A 20187-nucleotide genomic window follows, 5' to 3' on the forward strand; every position below is an offset into this window, starting at 1 on the left:
CACAATGAGTAATATTATTTTTACGCAATGTTTTGTGTAGAGGACCCAGCTTCCAATGCTCATTAAACAGAAAGCAAGGCCTTGTGGGCCGGGTAGAACTCCAATATCTGGGTCTCTTCAATGAGGACAGGAGGAAAGTGCTGTACTTTGACGTACGTTGCTATTGCTCTAATTAAAATCCCGAAAACCCTGCATTGAAGCTCTAGTTAAACAAATACAGATCAAAAGATATTCTCTTTTCATTTTAAAACTTTATTTTACAAGTTGAAGAGTTACAAAAATTAAATTAATATTTAAAAAGAGAAGAATAAATAATGAGCATTTGATTTGATCAAACTTTCTAAGACAGAAAAAGATTAGTGAAAAGGGACGGCATCTAGATGACAAAATGTTTGAGGGTTTAACCAGTTAAACTGAACGCAGGAACGGCTTTCAAATATCTTTCTGAAAATATTAATGCACAGATATCTGAGGTGCTTTGTCATCTTGAAATGTCAGTCCTGTTGCTTGAAAAATGCATCGTCACTTCTTGGGTCTTTCCAGTATGTTCAGGAACTTTCCTCTGGTCATTTCCCTGGCTGGAGAAAAAAGCAAAAGATCAATTATCAACAACAAGATTAATAATACTGATGAACAGGTTTAGTATAACCACTATTTATTTGACCATTTCTTGACATTCTTGAACAGAAAATGTTTTTTTTCCATTTTCCTTTTCAATGTTTTAATCTCTATGAATCAGAATATTGTGTCTTTAATAAGGCTTGAATTGAATCTAAAGATTTTAGTTACAATTCCAACATCGGTAGAGCTGTTTAGTCACGCAAAGCACGTTTCTCATGTCTCCACTGTCACACAGGAATGCAATTAATACAAACATCTGTTCATTCAGGAATAAAAAACATAAAATTGGACGTAGTTTGATACTGTGATTGCAGTTTCAGTTTAGCACCAGTGAAAAATTATCATAACAGAAATAAAGTTACTGAAATAAATTAACTTTCCTATCTATATATATATATATATATATATATATATATATATATATATATATATATATATATATATATCAATGTCCCTAAAGGACTTCAAATCTTCCAGTTTGCAATTCTGACATAAAAATTAACAAAAAAATAATAAATAATAATCAGCTGGAACTGTATGATTAACTGATTGAAGAATATGGTTTAATGAAATCAATTTTAATCAGAAGTGGAAATGTAGAAATTTGAAGTTGGAAAACCAATACAATAAGGGTTTTTAAACAAGTCTCATCATCAGCCAGTCTTAAAAGCTACTAAGGTGCCATAGCTTGACCTAAAACAGGTTGTACTTGAGTTGCTCTCACCAAGAGTGACAAAAGTAAAAGAAAACTTTGAGGCAAACATTTATTCATGTTTCATGTAGATACCCAATGAATGAGTTTAAATATATTTAATTTTACCAAATATTTCTATTTAATAAGGATCCTCACTCTGTAAATTCTACTTATGAGCTTAAACAATAACTGCTATGTTAAAATAGCAAAAATGTTGTGAAATCTAACATTTTAGGTTTAATACAAATGAGTTAGGTCTGCGTTGCAGATGGAAGGAGTCGTCCATCATGAGTCTTGTTTTATAAGTGCTATCGATGTCTTCCTGGCAAAGATAAATCTGTTTGCGTCTACCGGGACTGAAGGGGCTTAGAAGGCATCTGCATCATAAACCTTCGAGAACCATCATCTGGGTTAAGCATTTATTTAAGAAACAAACGTATGAGGATCAGCATTTAGGCGATTCCACAGTTTTATGGGCTTCAAAACAGGATTTTTCTTAGCAATTTGCAGCTCTTGTATGCCACAAAAACTTTAAGAGTTTTTCTTTAAAGCTGGAGCAACATTCACCTTTATAAAACCTGCAAGGATTGTAATTAGATCTCCACTGGCCGCTGCCAGCCTGCTCTGCCCACGACGGCTGATGAAAAAGTCAGAGTTTTTACTCATTTAGATGAGCCGGTCAAGGTGGAATGGCACTGGTGCATCTGGGCGTGGGGGTTTGTCACCTTGAGGTGTCCATCATGAGGTTAAAAATGATGCTAATTGGAATGGGATGAATTCATTTTGCTCTTTGCTGTCTCTTCAAATCACCCTAAACAAACTCATTACCAACTTCTGGACATCCAGGAGGTGGTTTAGATTGAAATGAAGTCATTAAAAATAGGTGAGGGAAAGCAATTATACTGGGGTGACCCTAAAACTGTCAGCGCGACGATGTCACTTAGCTTTTTATGTGCTAAAATCCGAAAAAGTAAACATTAGCAGGGTAATATTTTTGATTTCCAGGAGGTCATGACTTCTCTTTAGTTGGTGCTTTTTCCATCTAATGATGGGTCCAAACTATGAAATAGATCAAAGTTGTGTCACACCTCCTGAGATTTGTCACCCAACTGAGCTGCTCATTAAAGACAGTTCAGGTTATCCTTCCACAAGTCAAAAACAAACTCGCAACCGACTCACTCAAATGTGCATTTATTTCTGCAAAATATTAAGAGTGACTTAAAATAAATATGGGCTCATGCAGTGTCTTGACAAAGTATTCACACCCGTTTTAACTTTTCCACATCATATTACAATCGCACACTAACGCATTCTGTTTGGATTTCATGTGATACACCTACACAAAGCTGTGCACAATTGTGAAATAAAAAGGAAATATGGCTTTTTAATAGTTTTGATCAAATACAATCTGAAAAATATGTGAAACCACCTTTACTTCAATTCTTCACATATAGCTAATGCTCACTTAAACCGGAATGGTGACAATTTTCAAGCCGTGCCAAAGATTCTCAATTGAAACTCGGTTTGTAGTTTAGGTAATAAATTGAGGAACAGCATGCTTTTGTTTTAAACAGGCAAATGTTTGACAGCCTTTTTATCGTTCAGACAGCTAAAAAAAAACAAAACAAAAAAAAACAAAACATACACTGTGTTTTTAAAAATGACTAATTTGACCCATGTGACAAAAAGTTTGGGCCCTGAAGCCCACATGCTATAATATTTATATGACTCCAGTGTAAGCTCAATAATGCAGATAAGAAGCTTGTTTGCTTTTATGAGTTATGAATTTCTGACCACATAATTCTTATTCTGCTTGACCTATTTTTGATCACGCACATTTTTTTTTTGCTCTCCACAGACACAATGCTTGGTGCCCAGTCAAATTATTGTAGATATTTCTTTTTTGTTTCTTTTTGTCAGAGTTGTTATTTCTAGAGAAAATGAAACTAAAAAAAAAAAAAAGTTTTTTTTACTAAATGAGAAAATCTTACAAATAAATTTCTTAAGTTTGATTTCTTTGAGCAAATGTTTCACATGTAGAGGTTTAAAATTAGACACCCATGCTAAAATGGCACACACAAATACAAACACACCGATTCTGTCATACACTCAGAGGGATCAATACTGATTAGAGAGACTTAGAGATTTGTTTAGTTGATTAGAAAGGTCAATTAGTAATTTTGCACTAAGTTAATCAGCATCTTGTAACGACTGCCATCCATACTAAATTACACCTCATGGATTCTGCCGGCCATCGCCTTGTCCTGCTGATTTGTTGCCATCTAATTATCATTTAGCTCTAACTGGTTAAATTCCAAGCAACAACACAAAGTATGTCTTATAATCGCTCAAGATAACTCCTAATTTCCCACAGTAATTTCTCCATGGCAGAGGATTTCAGGCGGTGCTTGGTGCAGAGCAACAATAAAGATTAACCTATATCTGCAGCAGCTAGACGGTGCCAGGAGGATGTTCCGAATGTTCCCCGTTTCCCCTATTCTGAAATCACCAGAAGCCTCATGCTGCTGCTCAGACGTTTCTGCAGTTTTCTGCTCCTCGCTACCGAATCGTTTTCATTTAGCAAATCCCAGGTGGATAAAATGCAAATGCAGAGGGAACACAGTTGTGTAACATCTTACTTTCCCCTCTTTTATGCCGAGTGATCTGGGTGTTGCTCTTGCAGCCCCCACTGCTGCTCCCCTGTGTATAAAATGAGAGTAATCATTGCAGTCTCCAAAAACCACCCCACCCTGTCGCTCTGGCACGCTCCTGCTGAGCTGCCGGACCCCCCCGCCCTTCCTCGCCGTCAGCTGCTCAGACAGATGACCAACCGGGTTAAGTGGAGTCCCGGCCCCGGCCCCGACTGCTCCAATTCACTTTCATTAAGCGTAAAGAGGACATATCTGACCCCCACTGCCCATCTCTGAGTGCTGCTCAGCTATTATGGGATGTAAGCTTTATTTAATGGATTTAACATCCTCTTTCACCACCCTCGTCCCCGGGGACACGGAGGAGATGACACACACAAACACTCGAGCGTGGAAACACTTGAAGGCACACATATTCATCCGGCACCCTCTTTCCCCCCCCTCTCCTTCCCCCGCCTCGCAACACATACACCTGACGCTCATGTTTGTGTTCAAAATTCAATTACCCACTTATTGATACTTCACGGGGATATTTAAGATGCAGACACGAGCTGTGATTTCCCAGGGGAGCCACTGGTTCCTCTTTATGTCCCAACCGAGAAGGCCCATCCCTCCTCCTCCCCCTCCTCCTCCTCCTCCGATGCGTTTTCGCCTGGCTGACACGCTCACACACACATCCACACACCAAAACAAACACATCTGCACCGCCCAACCCCTGCCCACGCCGGCGCCTGTTCAAGAGGTGTCCTTATTAATAGGCAATCAGTCAAAAATCATTCATTAAAAAGCCTAAAAGGTTTTACACCCGCGCTATGATTAGCTGGGAAAGAAAATCCAATGAATTCCTAATGCCTTTATGGAAATGAGATGTCATTTCCGATCTGCTCAGGGAGGCGGCAGGCAGGCGGGACTCAGGAGAAGTGTTTGAGAGTGTGTGTGTGAGTGTGTGTGTTACGCGCTATCCAACTCTTCTCATCCAGCTGCAGAAAGTCGGTGGAGCCGTTTCAGCTTATCCAATGTGATTGAGACGACAAATAGAAACCGCAATCTATAGTTTTAAAACAATTACAATAGTACAAGCCCGATAAGGCCACATTTGAGCCCAAAGAGACAAAACGGAGATGAGTGCGTGGAAAAGTAGAGAGGAGAAGGGACGGAGTTGGCAGGGAGGCAACACCCTGTTTCTCATTCAGCGGCTGTCAGCTCAGGCACTTCATAACCGGCCGGCCTGCAGTCAGCCCGCCCTGATGGATTGATGGAGGCACATTAGCACGAATGGGGCCCTGTGAATGCAATCATATTCAGCAGCGGCATGACTCCTAATAGGTTGGAGATTGATCCTGAGGGTGAGGAGGAGGTGATGGAGAATGCGGGCCCATTAGGAGCTGTCAAGGCACGGTGCCCTTCAGTCTCCCCTTCACACAGGGGGACGCAGCAGGGGTCACACTGCATGGATGCTGGGTGGAACCAGAGCAAGGAGAGGAGAGGCAGGCTGGAGCCCCAACAGGTGCTCTCTGGATGCACGGAATCACTTCACACCTAAGCTTCTCACAATAAGAAAACAGGCAGGAGATCTCAGATAAGTTGAAACCGTTATCAAGCTTTTAGAAGATAACTACAGAAGCTTGAAAAAGTGTTTACACCCACTGAACTTCTTCATGGGCTGCAACAACAAATTCCACTGTAGAAGAAGATGCTCTGGTCAGATGAGACCAAAACTGAACCTTCCGGCCAACATTCAAATGCAATGTGACACTTCACATCAAACTAAACGCACCATCACAAGAGTGAAACAAGGTAGTGGCAGTATCATCATCATGCTCCTTTTCATAAGGAACAGAAAAGCTCATCATATTTGATGAACAGAACAGAGAAATCCAGGAAGAAAACTTGTTAGAGACTGTGAAAAAGTTCAAGCTGAAGTGGAGTTTCATCTTCTTGCAGCACCACAGTGAACATACAGCAAGAACTACAGTGGGTCTGTTTAAATCAAAGTAAAGTCATGTCTTAGAATGGCCTAGTCAAAGTCAAGATCCTAATGCAATTCAAAATCGGAGGGATAAAAAAAAAAATTACCCAGTGTCTCTAAAGATCTGGCAGAGAAATATCCCAAAAGACTCGCAGCTGTAACTACAGCGACAGTTTTTCTATATTATGTTGACTTTCAGGACCAAGAAGAGTTTTATTTTTTTTAAATGATTACAATTTATCATTCTTCCTCCTAATATTTATAGTTAAAAACTACCTCGCTTTGATGTTATTTTTGAACATCAAATTTAAAAATAATACACCAGGACACAATGAGTCAAGGTGCAACAATAATGCTGCAAGATATTCAAATGAAGGACTGGACTTTGTAAAAATTAGATGTCCTTTTTTTACTTTATGTTGGTCTAAAATATGACATGCACTGGAGTCAGTGGTTGTAATACGACAACACGTAAATGTTCAGTGGTATGGTGTTGACGCAAATCTTAAAATATAAAACAAGTTCTGAAGTAAATAAACAAATAAAGACACTTCTGCATGTTTTCTTGCCTTTCCTATTTTGAAGAGCTGAAAAGAGAAATTGATTTCTGTGATGCATGATATTTAAATCCCAAGAACCAAGAAGGTATACATTGCTCATTTAAACAAAATTTAACAATTAAATTAGAAATTACTACAAATGTTTTATGATATATTTTAGAGGAATTGTTTGATTTGGCAACAGCTATTTTGTTAGTGAAACAAATACTGAAAAAAAATATTATTTCTGAGTCAACATTTTTGATTAAATGTTGAGCTGAAAGTTTTTAGAAAAAAAAAATCATCTTACAATAATAAGATTTTTAATTTTAAGGCTTCTCGTGCACAGTGTACAAGAAACCCTCAAATGATTTCTGATAAATGCATCAATTTTGACAGATTACCAAAATCTAGAACTAGTGATATTACACATTTTCCATTCATTACCACCAATGTTTTACAGACTTTAATTTGCAGTATTCTCCATTCATTTCTATGTAATTTTTAAAGAAAAAAAAAGTAGCTCACTATGAATTTAGGGCAGTCATTTATTTTTAGTTTTGCCATAAAACACAAAATTTGGGTGGACAGCCAAATTTGATAGAAAATACAAATATTTCTCAACTAACTATTCTTTTACTGATCACCTGGAAAATCATATAGTTTCCCAACTGAAGAGAAGCCCTAATATTCAGAAATAATTACTGAATAATTTTTTTACATGAAAAAGAAATACAATAATGATTTTTGCATATAATAAAGCAGCATTTTTTGTGGCTTATGGAATCCATAGAGTTACCAATACACAAATTAAATGTAAATAATATTTACTGCAGTTGTATTATGACAAATGTTATTTCTCTTCTGTTTTTTGGCACAAAATAGAAGCACATGAATCAAGTATTAAATGGTAGTCGGTGGCCCTGAGCTGACAAGTGGGGAAATGCCGGAACCCAGTAACTCAGCAGGCACCTAACCAGCCGGCTCAGTGGCTAAGGCCCTTCAGCACGTCCCAGGGGAACAGTCAGCTTTGAATTACCTCCAGTAGCGGCACTTATCAGGACGCTACGCCTTCCCCAGAGACTCGGGGCTTGATGCCCACGCTCGGCGGCCCACAGCTGGGGCATTCATCATCGGGTGGAGTAACAGCTGGGGCCTGAGGACGAGGCACGCGTCAGGCTCCTCAGGGACAAACTGGGCCAGCGTCCGTCCACCACGTCTAGGAAGTGGTGGTGAATGAAAGGTTATGTGCTTCCTCAGCTCTCCATTCGTGGTACCGCTACACATACACAGCTGACGGCAAGCGAAAGTGAAAGCAGAACAGATCAGGACTATTTCATCTCTGCAGCGGGGTGGATGAGTTTTTCCTGCTTGATTGTGCTCTGCCCATTAACCAGCTTTCTCTTTAATGATCCACATGTTGAAGAGGGGGAGGGGCAGTAAATCCTGTCCTCTATCCTCCCTCTGCTGTGCCTCGGCGGAGCGAGTGTGTTTACGGGCGGTGAAGAGTGCACAAACATGATGAAAAAGTGGCTGAGATTTACAGGGCCTCCCCTGACAGCCAGGAAAAGGAGAAAATTAAACCAGAGAGCATTAAACAGGCACCGATTACAGGGCTGCTCTGACACCAATAATAACCATCATTGTGTCCCGCCGTCCTGAAGAACATGACATGATTGCAGAGCCTGCAGTCCTGCGCTCATGACAGCTAACATCTTTATACCAGAAAGATTACAAGCTGCTTCTGGTTGAGGAAAGTCAAAGAGATTAAATATTTTTTCAACTAAATAAATTTGCAAAGAAACAAAAAAAAAAAAAATGGATTCGTGCAGCCACGACATGTGCAACATAAATGATAGACCCCATCCTATGTTATTGCCGCAAACCTTCCAGATTACAATAGGATACACATTTCCACCACTTATAAAGCATCTCTGAACTGATTAGTACGATGTAGGTAGTCATGGATTTCACAAAAGACTACAAATATATATGATGCAAGCTCTGAGGGTTTTATCTAGTATCTATAATTCTCTGTAAATGCTAACTATCACTCTTACTGCAACAGGTCACCTCATACGAAGTACAAACATGTGAGTGTGCTTCCAGTGCCTCACAATGGATCTTTTATCCACAGTTTTTCACATTTAAATCACGAAGTTGATCATATTCAAATGGGTTTTTGATGACAAAGTAATGAATATTTGAGAAGTGAAAGGGAAATTATTTGCAAATGAAAATCTGAAAAGTGTGGTTTGTATTTGCATCAGACAGTATCTGAGTCAATACTTTGAACAATCACTTTTAATGCCTTTTCACTTCAATTACAGATTATTTCTATCAGCTGTGCCAATCTGGACACTGAGATTTCTGCACTTTCTTCTTCTACAAAATGACTCAGCTTGTGAAATACGGAATGAAACGCAGCAAGAACAACAATGTACGTCTTGTTAGGCTCTCGACTTGATTAAACTCAGAACTTCGACTGGGGCATTCTACCACATGAATGTGATGCGATCTAAATTGTACCACTGTAGATCTTGGCTGCATTTCTAGAACCATCTGGAAGGTGAACCATCATCCCGCCTTACAACCTTCTGCAGCCTCTGACAGATTTTGTTCCAGGACCGCACTGCATTTATCTCCATTTATATTTCCTAACAGCTCCGAGATCTCTTGTCCCCGCTAAAGAAAAGCCTCCCCGTAGCATGCTGGTGCCACTACCGTGATTCTGAGTTAGATATTTAAAGCTTTGAGTATTTATTTATTCATTTTGAGGTATCCCTGATGAATGCACTTAGCAATTTCCACGTTTTTATTTGGGAAACATTTGAAAAATCACATTTCCCTCCCACTTCGCGCTACATTGCACAACTTTGTGGAGATCTATCACATAAATCCCCATTAAATACATTAAAGTTTGTAGCTGTAATACGACAAAATGTGAAAAATAGTATTAATATCCTGTATATGCCTCATCAAAGTAAGCGCGAAGGGCAATACAATTTTCCACAAGTGCTCTTTCACAGGCAAAACTCATACTGATTTTTTTCCCCCCCTCTTTGGATCATCAGATGAGCACTTAGCTACATCTCTCTAATCCATACTCCATAAGGATTATGGCAATAGAGGTGGGAGGGACTAGATTAAATAGATTGAGCATCTATCAAATTCTTCAACATTTTTTTCCCCCTTCAGCTCCTGTTTCCTTTCTAACAAGATTGACCTACATTCACCGTTTAAAAGCCTTGTCTTTTGACTTTTGTCAGAAATGCAAATTCTGAAATGCAAAGTCTGAATAACTTGTTTTTGGATGACAAGCATGGATGTGTGAGCTCAACCTCTGATCTAAAGGAGTTCAGGAGAAATTAAACAAGTCAACACATGTGAAAGCTTTTAGCACCACCTAGTGGTGATACTGCATTTAAAAAAAAAAGAGAAAATCAAGCTTATTTGAACAGTTTACACTATTTTGACATATTTTTTTCAAAGTTATGTTAAGACTCTGGTATTTTTTGAGTTATTCCTGCACTTACACTCTTCTAGACCCAGCTGATAAGCGAGATTCTGAAGTCCTTTGACCTTCTCCATCAGGTTGGCTGTGGTCAGACTGCCCAGCTCTGCAGTGAGAAGGCAGGACATTAGAAGCTCTTAGAAACATGTAACTAAATCAGATTCTGCTTGACAGGATTTGATATTTGTGTTACCTTTCAACATTTCAATGTCCTCACTCTCTAGTTCAGCCATCCACTTAGGGGGTGAGTTTGTAATGGGCTACAGTGAAACGATGAAACACAGAATTAAGCAGAAAACAAACCTTGCTACTTACATCATACATTTAATTTACTATATCACCAATAGAAGTAGCAGAAGTAACCCACATTTTTGTAAGATGCAGCAAATTCTGCAACTCCAGGCACTGTGTGAGAAGTTATGAGGTGGTTAAGCAAAATGCAAAAATTCTGACCAAATAAGGAAAAGGAAAAAGCAAAAGGACGACTTACACTGCTCTGGCCACAAGTCTGGTGATGCTCTGTCCAAATTCTCAAAGCTTAGCAAAGAAGATTCAAAATCATCTCCTGAGAAGACAAAAAAAACCCTCAATTTGTTACATTACACATACAGGTCGGAAAACATTCAAAAATGTTTGTTAAACTTTACTGTGGCTTGGAAACTTGCTCACACCTCACCGCATAAAATTTCCACAACAGAATAACATTATTCATACAATTCTTCTTTGTTTCGTTCTTTCCTTTTGTTATCTAGGAAGATTTCATTCAATAAATATATTTGTTCTTGGTTCTAAAACCAAAAATGACATGTACACATTCATTATTTAATTTAACTTAAAACTTTTACAGTACATGTACATAACATTATGAGAAATATGAGATGCTATGAGATCTCTCAACTACATGTATGTGAACTATTATGCACAATAAGGGCAAATAAACCCTCCAAGCTCAAGGCATTTGTTTCCCACAGTTGTTCCTTTCCACTGTGACCACTTACTTGCATAAGAGGAAGGATAGACAACCTGGAAAGGTCTGGGTTTCCTTACCTTTTGACCAATTCACATAATCTGAATTAGGCTGGTTTGTTTACCACATTTAGGACAAGACTGGACTGTGCCATTAAATTTAATTTGTCAATATGATTGGAATCTTATTGTATCAATTTAATCATGTATTTTTGTATAGAAGAAAATACATAATTAAATTATTTCTATAATTGTAAGAAAACAATTACACCTGTTTTCACACTTATTATGAATGGCGAGATACAAATAAACTGCATAACAATTTTAGTTTTAACGGCTAAATCTGGACATTCCTATTTTTTCTCTAAGATTTTATCTTACAGATTTTAAAAAAGAATATTTATATGAGACAGTCATTATACTAGGGTTGTTTGACTAGTATAATGACTGCCAAACAAAACTGAGTATGACGTATGTTTTAAAAAAAACCTCTAAAGTTTAACGTAGTTAAAGCCAGTAACGTTTGATAAATAAAATATAATGAAATATGCTAGCACTTAAAATATGAGCAGAAACGTTGTTTTTCTTCGGCAGGTTTAAACCAGCTATGTGCTTCCTTGAAACTGGACACAAACACCTCTGGGGTGAGTGGAGCCTTTGGCCAACGGAATAACCCCTCGAAACAGCAAGAATACCCCGCTAATACCCGTCCGTTCTCATCTCCGAGCGTCGAACTATGACACAATTATATTCATGAGCTTTTTAGTGAGCTTAGAAAAGCCAATTATACGAATTATTCGCAACGTATCAGTGTAAGGAATTAGAATTTACCTCCATTCGGAGACGCCATTTTCAGAATAGTCACGTGACGAATTACAACCAATGGCTGCAACGGGATTCACTCCGGTAGCAAAGCATTTTATAAACACACCACAGGGGTCGCACTTTCACTTCTAAACTACACTGACGCTTTTGAGCGTTTTTATAGAAAGTAAGTGAAAGTTCACATCGTCTTTAACATATTTTTTTTATATGACACTTAGAACTATGTATTTATTTATAATAAAAAAATCACATATCTTACACCCCATTCAATATTCAGCCTGAGGCAGAATCTGACCTTCCAGCAATAGAATGACCCTAAACAGACAGAACTAAAATAGAATAAGTCTCTAAATGTGCAAAGATTTTACAGATAGACAGATTTTACCCCCAATATAGTTGTAACTGCAGCAAAATCTGTTTCTGTCAAGTAGTGCTTCAGGTATGGCTGAGTACATGTATATGTCACAATTTTCACATTTTTATCTGTAAAATATTTTGTCAAGGAGGTACAATTTTCCTGCCACTTTACAATTATCCACCACTTTGTTTTAGTCTGTCACATTAAATCCCAGTAAAGTTCATAAACACTGTGGCTGTAATGTGAAAAAATGAAAGAGTGAATACTTTGGCAAGGCAAAGTACTTTTTAACTTTTTAACACATTTAAGTGTTTTTGGCTTTTAAAAAATTGGAGCCGGTTTGCTTTTTTTGTAAATCCCTTTACATCTTTAATGAGCTACGTATAATCTTAACTTTATTTTTTAATTATCTAATCCCACTTTTGCTTTTTTCAGCAATTCATGGTACATTTTGCTTTAGTATTTTTGTTTACCTTGATGAATTGAGAGCATAAAGATACCAGAGAATAAAAGAATATCACAGTTTATTTGTCACACTGAAATGTAAAAAACTTTCAGAAGTTGTTCACAAAAGCACTCATTACCAAACTGCCAACTCTAAAATCAGGACAAAAAAAACAAAAAAAAAACGGCTGAAAAATCAGACATTGCAGAATTAAGCTACTCAGCTTTTCCATAATCAGTTATAGGAAGTACCTTTGCTCAATAAAGATGGAACGCATAGTGTGAGAAAGGGTTTCTTGTTGATGAATGCCGTCTAGTTTTTATTCTCACACACAACAACACACAGTTCTTCATCTACACACAGCCTGCAATACAAGAAATGCTACGACACAAATACTAGGACACGTACGTTTTCAGTCAGTACCGTAAGAAAATATTTTTGTTAGAAAGCAGCAAACAGTTCAGATCAAATGTTTACATACGCTCTTGATGGGGATGACTGCCGTAATAATAAGGGTGTTTTATTGATGCATTTGAATTGTTCCTTTAAGCAGACAATACAACAACTTCAATAATTTGTAGAAATATAACAGTCAAGAATTGGACACAAAAGTCCTAATCTAAACTTTAATCTATTCTAATGGACAAATAGTAAAATCTACACATACAGATAGGAGAAAATCCAAATTAAATTGAAAACTGAGCACCCAATTCTCACTGTAGTCCCTAATTAATATGGTGTTCAAGCCAACAATAAGTGTATGTAAACTTCTGACCTGCACTATACAACATTAGAGTCAAGATCTTGTAAAACGGACTAAAATTCCCAGGAATCCATCCACTTAAGGCCAGCCATGGCGCTTTCCGGCTCGTGTGCAAGAGGACCCGTCATGCCGTAAGACAGTGGATGAAACAAGTAGAAACTGAGAAAAGAAGAATCAGAGGGATTTAAATGCACAGATATCCAAAATAAATCATAATAAAAGAAGCCCACGCAACACTCAGTAGAACTGCTATATTTTAAAACTTAATTTTGGTCTGATCACAGAACAAAGTAGGGAGAGGAACGCTTCAATGATTGCCCATAACTTCTAGCCAGTTAAAAAGTCAGTTTATTTCAATCTTACCGTTACACATAAAAAGTTTAAGAATATAAGGAGCATCAAATGGAACAAGATACCATGCATTGCAAAAGTATGTATACACTTTGAACTCTTCAAGTAGCTCTGACCTTTCAGGAGGATTCACTAGTTCTTCTGATGGTAAAAAAATATGTAAAAATTCAATGGGCATGAATAGTTTTGCAAGGTACTGTAAATCAAAGATGGATAACCACAAACATCCTCTTAAAAGTGGACATCACACACAAACAATCAAGACAGAGCTTCACTTAGCTCACCTGTATAGAACAGTAAATAAAAGTACCATCTGCCCTCCTCTCTGCAGCCAATCGGAATAGGGTTGGCATAGCAACAGATCGGCATTTCTCAGCAGAGTGTCTAATGTAACTCCTGTGAAACAAAAAATAGTTCAAAACACCAAACAACCTCCATCATAACATCATCGGCTCCCCTTAACAACACTGTCCAATCAGTGTAGCACCTTCACAAATATTCCACTTCTGAGACTAAAACTCTCACAATGCTTTTCAAACAAAAGGTATGGATAAAAATCTTTTTCATGAATGCTTATTTCTGACTTAATTTGTAAAATAAATTCCTTATGATAAAACAATTGATAACGGTTGCCTAAATAAGATAAATGATTAAAAATGGGATTTTTAGTCATGGAGTCTTACACCGCCACAAATATTTGGTAAAATCCCCCTGAGTATTTGCCCACTTGAAACGGCAGAGTTCATTCAAATCAGCAGGTTTCCTGGCAACTAGCGCCAATCCAGACTATTTTTGTGCATTAAGGTCAGAACCATTCTGGAAGACTGCTTAATTAATTCTAAAAGCAGTTTTACTGTTTGTGGTTAAATAAATCGTTAAAATTCCCACATTAATGACTCTATTAGGATTCAGAGACTTTGTGTGATTCGAGATGTCAATGCTCATTCTCATCCTAAACACTCAGTTCTGCCCTCTCCTCTAACTCTCACTTACAGTCTGATAATTAACTATGGTAATAAGGTAAAACAGATGAGAATTTAGCACCTGTCAGCATGCTACTGAAGAGCATTGCAGGAAAGTAGTGATGATAGTAGAGGACGCGGCCCATGACGTAGAAGGGGGCGTAGTGCAGCAGCCAGCCGAGCAGCAGAAGTCCCCCTCCTCCCGTGAGAATATCGGAATGCTCTGAAACACGCACAGTTTCTTTTTATTTAAAATGTCGATGTTTAAAACGTCAAGTCGTCCTCACACTTGAAATTTACCTAATCTTTTCTGCTGCAGCGATATTCCTCTTTGAATAGCTATAGATGACACTGCCACCATGATGAGATACAACCCCAAGCTGGCCAGATTTATCCACCAGACCACCTGAAAAGGACGGAGCGAATAGAATGTTAGCTAGAAGATCAGAAAGACAGGAAAATAAGCTAAGTTCAAAGCACTTACAGGGTTTCCCAGTAAGTAAACACGATATTCCGTCTCATTTACACCTGAAAATCTCAATCCCTTCACAAAAAGACAAAACAAAAACATTTGACATAGAGTAATGCTAACTGAATTTCATGAAAATAAAGCAAAAATAAGTGCACACACCTGGTAATTGATGGGCCAGTGCCAAGGTTTGGAGTTCATTTCATTGTCTTTAGGTTTCAAGCCACTATTACCCTAAAGTAAAATTTTTATTTTATTTTATTTTTTTATGAAAGTAGCACATTTACATCACGTTCATCATCTTCTCACCGTTACTCACCCTTATCATGACTATATGAGACTCCAGCAAGATTTCCAGAAAATTAGGCTTCAGTAGCGAAAGACTAATGTTGGGCACTGCCAAAACAAACCAAATAAAGTTAAATTAAAAGATTATTCAAAAGTGTGCCTTATCAAGAAAAATAAGAAAAGCTTAGCTATGGTTGGAAAAATGTGCCTCGTACGTCTGGGGTTGATGTGATCCTCGATGTTCCACTGAGAGCTCGGAGTCTCCTTCAGGTACGGACTGCAGGTCACCTCCACCTGCTCCCAGCCCCTGCAGAAAAACAAAACTCGATTGGCATGTCGATCATTCGTGGAAAAACAGGGCCACATCAGAGCCTTAAATACAAGAAGATTCACCACTTTGGGAGAGTCTTGCCAGATGAGTACAGCACACAGCCCGTGGCTTTGTGCAGAAAGCGAACTTTGCTGCGCAGCACCTTCACCAGGTCGCCCCTCCGGCCTCCACAAACCTCCACCTGCCACAGGTCGTTGGCGTCGCCTGTTCCGTTCTAAGAAAGGGACAAATGTGCTTAAGGAGACATGCAAAAGTCTAAGTCTAATGATTTTTTTTTTATTTATCTACAATGCTCTGCAGAAAAGTTTATATCCCTGGAGCCTTTTTCAACATTCTGTTACATTATGGTAACAGTAGTTCTTAATTTCTCTTAGTTAGTAGTTCTTAATTTCAGTCTGCGATAAAAAGGAGGCATGTTTTTAACGCATTTTAAAAAAAAATGTAAATCAGAAAAGTGTGCTTGTTGGCATATGAGTTTAAGTGGATGGCCATGTATTGGTGAGTTTGCAGATGTACAATACGCCTCACATTTTTTTCAGTGATGGATGAAACATTGCTCTACAAATCCTGCTTTAAAACTCTCCACAACTTCATCCCCGACATTTCTGCTGTGTTACTTCGTCTTTGTAATACTGTTTTTGTCCCATGATGTTCTCTAACAAACCTCTATGGCTTTCACAGACAAGCTGAGACAATTTGCACAAAGATGAACTCTTTTTACTGGATAGCTAAAATATGGAGGCAATTGATCACACTCAACATTATAAAGCAATATCAGAGGAAAGGGGGCTGAATACAAACATTCACTGCTTTTCAGAGCTTTATTTGTAAAGTCTTTGGAAGACCGTGGCGTCGCTTTACAAGCATTCAAAAAAACTGAATCGCCCTGTCACAAAATAAACTACAATGAAGCTGGTGAACATAACATGGCAAATCGTGTGCATAAATACTTTTATTAGGCATGCGTTAAAAGATACACTCACAATTCCATAACCTGTAACTTGGAAGTGCTTCTTGGTCAGAGGAGCTTGATGGAGGTGGCTGTGAAGGTTACGGGTTGTTCTGAAAGAAACGGTGCAGTCAAAGCTACGCACAGAGTTTGGACTTCTGTTAGCAAACGTCAGGGGTGGTACTTACTCTTTGTGCTCCAGCCGAATGATGTCACCATGACGAACCAAATCAGGAGTCTCTGACTGAGCTAATTAAAGATAGACAATACACAGAAACACCCAAGTAACCATAAAACATAATGAACAAGCTGCTTCTACCTCATATAACTGACACTATCATGAAGACGCAGATAAAAATCTCAAAGAAGGATCTAACTGAGCATTAAAGTCCACAACTAATGAGTCAATAAGCACAATTCTCTTACTATCATTATCTGGTTTGTGAACCAGCCACATGTTGTTGTAGTCTTTGTGGAGGTAAGCTGTCACCTGTTGATGAAAAAATATCTTAAATCAAAGTAGATTTATCAGACATAAGTGAAACATTCGACTTGTAGCCTGACCTGCTGCTGCTTCGCCCCGACTCCCTCTGGGTATAAGTGCCAGTGGGAGTGCAGATAACCTCCAGCAATACGGAGATTTTTCACAGAAATGGTGGAGCCATATGCCAGGTCTGCGTCGGAGAAACAACATGCTCAGGAAATTATGAAAAACACATAAATACAAACATCTACGGAGGAGAAAGTAAGACTTTCTCTATAAGAGGCTTTTAGGATTTGCAGAGCCAAAAATTGTAGCTCTGCTGATTTTGTTAAAAATCTTAATGTTTAATTTTTATTTATTTTATCCTCTGGATAAATATACTTAAAGATAGAATACAAGATTGTTGTCTCCATTGGAAAAGAAAATATATATTTTTAGGCTTTCTAAAAATGTTGGTACGCCTCTGTCAAAGAAAACAGATAGATCAACTATGTAATAAAAATAGTTGCTTAAAAAACACATGTAGCTTGCCTCTATAAGAAAGTAGTACGTAAAGAAAAGAGCACAAATAACGTAACCATGGGGACATGTAAACCGAGAGTGTGTTCTGTAATTGTTGACAACGATGTTAAAGAAGGAAATTCTGCTGGGTAAAATATTAAAATCAAACAGTGAAGTGGCAAATCAAAGAAACCATACCATACAAACTTTATTTATAAAGCACTTTAAAACAACCACAGTTGATACAAAGTGCTGTACAATTTAAGAACACAACATAATAAAAGTAATTTAAAAACAGTTTAAAAACAAAAACATACAATTTAAAACTAAATCCCACTGGTGTTGAAAGCCAAGTAAAATAGATGGGTTTTAAGACGAGCTTTAAAACACATCAATTAAAAAAAAAAAAAAATCTGTGTAATTATTAAGCAAAGAAAGGCAAAGAAAAACTAATGGCTCATTTTTTTATCTTTCCTATACTTATAAGGACCTGGAAAATTGTTAAAGAATATTCCAGTATTTTCAAATTTCTGCAGAAAACCTGTTTGAGTGATGATTGTAGGTTAGTATTTCTTTAACAGCAGGGTACCAACAATTTTGTCCTCGTTGCTGAAGTTTTCAAACAAGTTGATCCAAGTTCATCTTGCAGACAAATCAGAGGAATATCAACATTTTTGTCAGTTTTTTCGTACAATCACATTTGCTTTCATTCCCAGTTGTGTTCAGGACTCACACTCTGGCATGGACACGTTGTTCAGGTTGTTCCCAATGAGACGCGACTGGAAAGTTGAACTAAAGAAACCATCGCCTGGCCCACTAGCGAAAGAAAAACAAAGTTGTGACTCAAGCGGGAAGACGTCGTTATACGGTGATCATACTGCATTTAACTCTCTCCCTTACCTTTTATTCAACAGAGCAAAGTGAACTGCAAATACTAACACATACAGGAATAGTGGAAGCAAGATGAGGCCGACAACACGGGCCAGGAAGTGCTTTGCAACATCCACCTGTAAGTCGAACAAGATTATGAGGCAGTAAAGTCGTCAGTTCATTTCATCAATGCAAACAGATTTTCCCTAAAAGAAATGCTGCAGTTTACCAGTGAGAGACTCAGGTCGCCTAAAATCCTCCAGAGGTCTCCGGCTGTGTTCAGACCCACCAGGAAGATAACAAACAGACCCACAAACTTCACCCCGAGAGCACCGGCAAGAGCAGCGCCGCACAGTACGAGCCACAGCCACCAGGGGGCAGTAAAAGGCCTGGAGCTCTGCTGGTTGAACTTGACCATACTGAGCACGGCTGCCATGATGAAGAACATGAGGATGGGGTCTAACAGGATGTACTGAGAGATGGTGATGCAGCCTGTGTCTGTGGCAGCAAGGGGATTAGACGAAGAATGTCTTCAGTTTATTATAGATAAACATTCATTCATTAAGTTATAGATTTGGATCATAATTAAAATCACTTCATATGTCTTGTCCACCATCACATTTCAGTTTTTTTTTATTTTACTTAGGAAGAAATAAGTGGAAACTTAAAAGTGTAGTTTAATTTCATTCAATGTTCGGAGCAAACCATGATCACTAACCAAATATGAGCAGGGCGGCTGTGATGAGAGCAGCAGTGTGAGACCGAGACAGCTCCTGCACTATGAGGTAAGCAAAGATTGGCAGGAAGGACCCCAGCATGGCACAAAACTGTACAAAAAACAGGCATAATGTCACCAGACAAACCTTTAATATACACATATTTCTAATTAAATATGTGCATGTGTGAAAGGCGGCATACTCCTCTCATTCCCCAGTAGTTGTGGTGTTCATATTTGTCTCCTGGCTTTACAAAAGGAAAGGAGCCATCGTAGCCAGTCATATAACCAGCAAGAGCAATCAGCATCTGCAAGACAGACTGACACATTAGCACAGCAGGTTCACAAGAAGACCCGATCCTATTTCAGAGAGTTACGCAAATCACTTTCCTTCACCTTATTTTTACTATAGGTTGTGGTTAAGATCTTCTACTGAGAAACAGGAGATCCTTACAAGAAGCTAATACATCATCCCCTTCCGCGACAGTAACAAATTATGTTTTGTTCTTTTTTTGTTATGCAATGCTCTGTTTTCCTTTACTAATGGAGAACAACTGAAAAAGAAATCAAATAAAATACTTTGAGAACAAAAGTTGATTTAAAGTTAACTTTGTAGATGTGCAAAGATGGTAGAAACATGCCTTTAAAGATCCAAACCTTTAAGTGCAGTTAACGGTGGTACTTCAAAATATTGACTCAAATCGTTTTCCTTCCACTCCACAATTGCGTGTTACCTTGAGTTGGTCTATCTAAATCCTGACTGGATGAATTAACCTCAGAAAACAATCTCCATTTTTAAATGCAAGTATGCTCTGATTTTTTACTCTCCTGTTGCTCTATAGAAACAACTGGGAGACCCAGGCTCTTACATATATAGGACTAAGGTACATGTGTCAAACACAAGGCCCGCGGGCCACATGTGGCC

At 38.2% G+C, this 20187-nt stretch overlaps 2 protein-coding genes across 2 annotated transcripts in view; both read right to left on the bottom strand.

Annotated features, from left to right (window-relative positions):
• Positions 1–236: 236 nt before the first annotated feature.
• lin52 (lin-52 DREAM MuvB core complex component) lies at positions 237–11886 on the bottom strand. The gene is made up of 6 exons (XM_015048956.1): positions 11783–11886; positions 10476–10550; positions 10353–10390; positions 10179–10245; positions 10008–10091; positions 237–578 (listed from the first exon to the last, which is right to left on the bottom strand). Exons 1-6 carry the CDS (start codon positions 11799–11801, stop codon positions 523–525), a joined length of 339 nt encoding a protein of 112 aa, XP_014904442.1. The 5' UTR covers positions 11802–11886; the 3' UTR covers positions 237–522.
• Positions 11887–12641: 755 nt separating this feature from the next.
• pomt2 (protein-O-mannosyltransferase 2) overlaps positions 12642–20187 on the bottom strand; it is a 14985-nt gene continuing 7439 nt past the window's right edge. Inside the window, exons 3-20 of the mRNA XM_015048966.1 lie at positions 19466–19570; positions 19266–19374; positions 18777–19045; positions 18578–18684; positions 18411–18493; positions 17257–17366; positions 17119–17182; positions 16881–16941; positions 16727–16805; positions 15806–15957; positions 15628–15719; positions 15444–15520; positions 15287–15358; positions 15140–15199; positions 14956–15061; positions 14738–14878; positions 13978–14089; positions 12642–13501 (exon numbers count right to left, since the gene is read on the bottom strand). Coding sequence (XP_014904452.1) covers positions 13396–13501; positions 13978–14089; positions 14738–14878; positions 14956–15061; positions 15140–15199; positions 15287–15358; positions 15444–15520; positions 15628–15719; positions 15806–15957; positions 16727–16805; positions 16881–16941; positions 17119–17182; positions 17257–17366; positions 18411–18493; positions 18578–18684; positions 18777–19045; positions 19266–19374; positions 19466–19570 — 1905 coding nt within the window. The 3' untranslated portion in view covers positions 12642–13395. The remainder of the gene's footprint in view (positions 13502–13977; positions 14090–14737; positions 14879–14955; positions 15062–15139; positions 15200–15286; positions 15359–15443; positions 15521–15627; positions 15720–15805; positions 15958–16726; positions 16806–16880; positions 16942–17118; positions 17183–17256; positions 17367–18410; positions 18494–18577; positions 18685–18776; positions 19046–19265; positions 19375–19465; positions 19571–20187) is intronic.

Source organism: Poecilia latipinna, unplaced genomic scaffold, assembly GCF_001443285.1.
Source record: "Poecilia latipinna isolate Pla-1442-1.1 unplaced genomic scaffold, P_latipinna-1.0 Scaffold43, whole genome shotgun sequence".
Taxonomy (NCBI): domain Eukaryota; kingdom Metazoa; phylum Chordata; class Actinopteri; order Cyprinodontiformes; family Poeciliidae; genus Poecilia; species Poecilia latipinna.

What these genes read in the sequence shown, in the direction of transcription:
- lin52 (XM_015048956.1), bottom strand. An exon ending in AGACTTGTGGCCAGAGCAGT is followed by an intron (nt 10,391 to 10,475) that starts GTAAGTCGTCCT and finishes CTTCTCACACAG; the next exon opens with TGCCTGGAGTTGCAGAATTT. An exon ending in TCAGCTGGGTCTAGAAGAGT is followed by an intron (nt 579 to 10,007) that starts GTAAGTGCAGGA and finishes TTTTTTCTCCAG; the next exon opens with CCAGGGAAATGACCAGAGGA.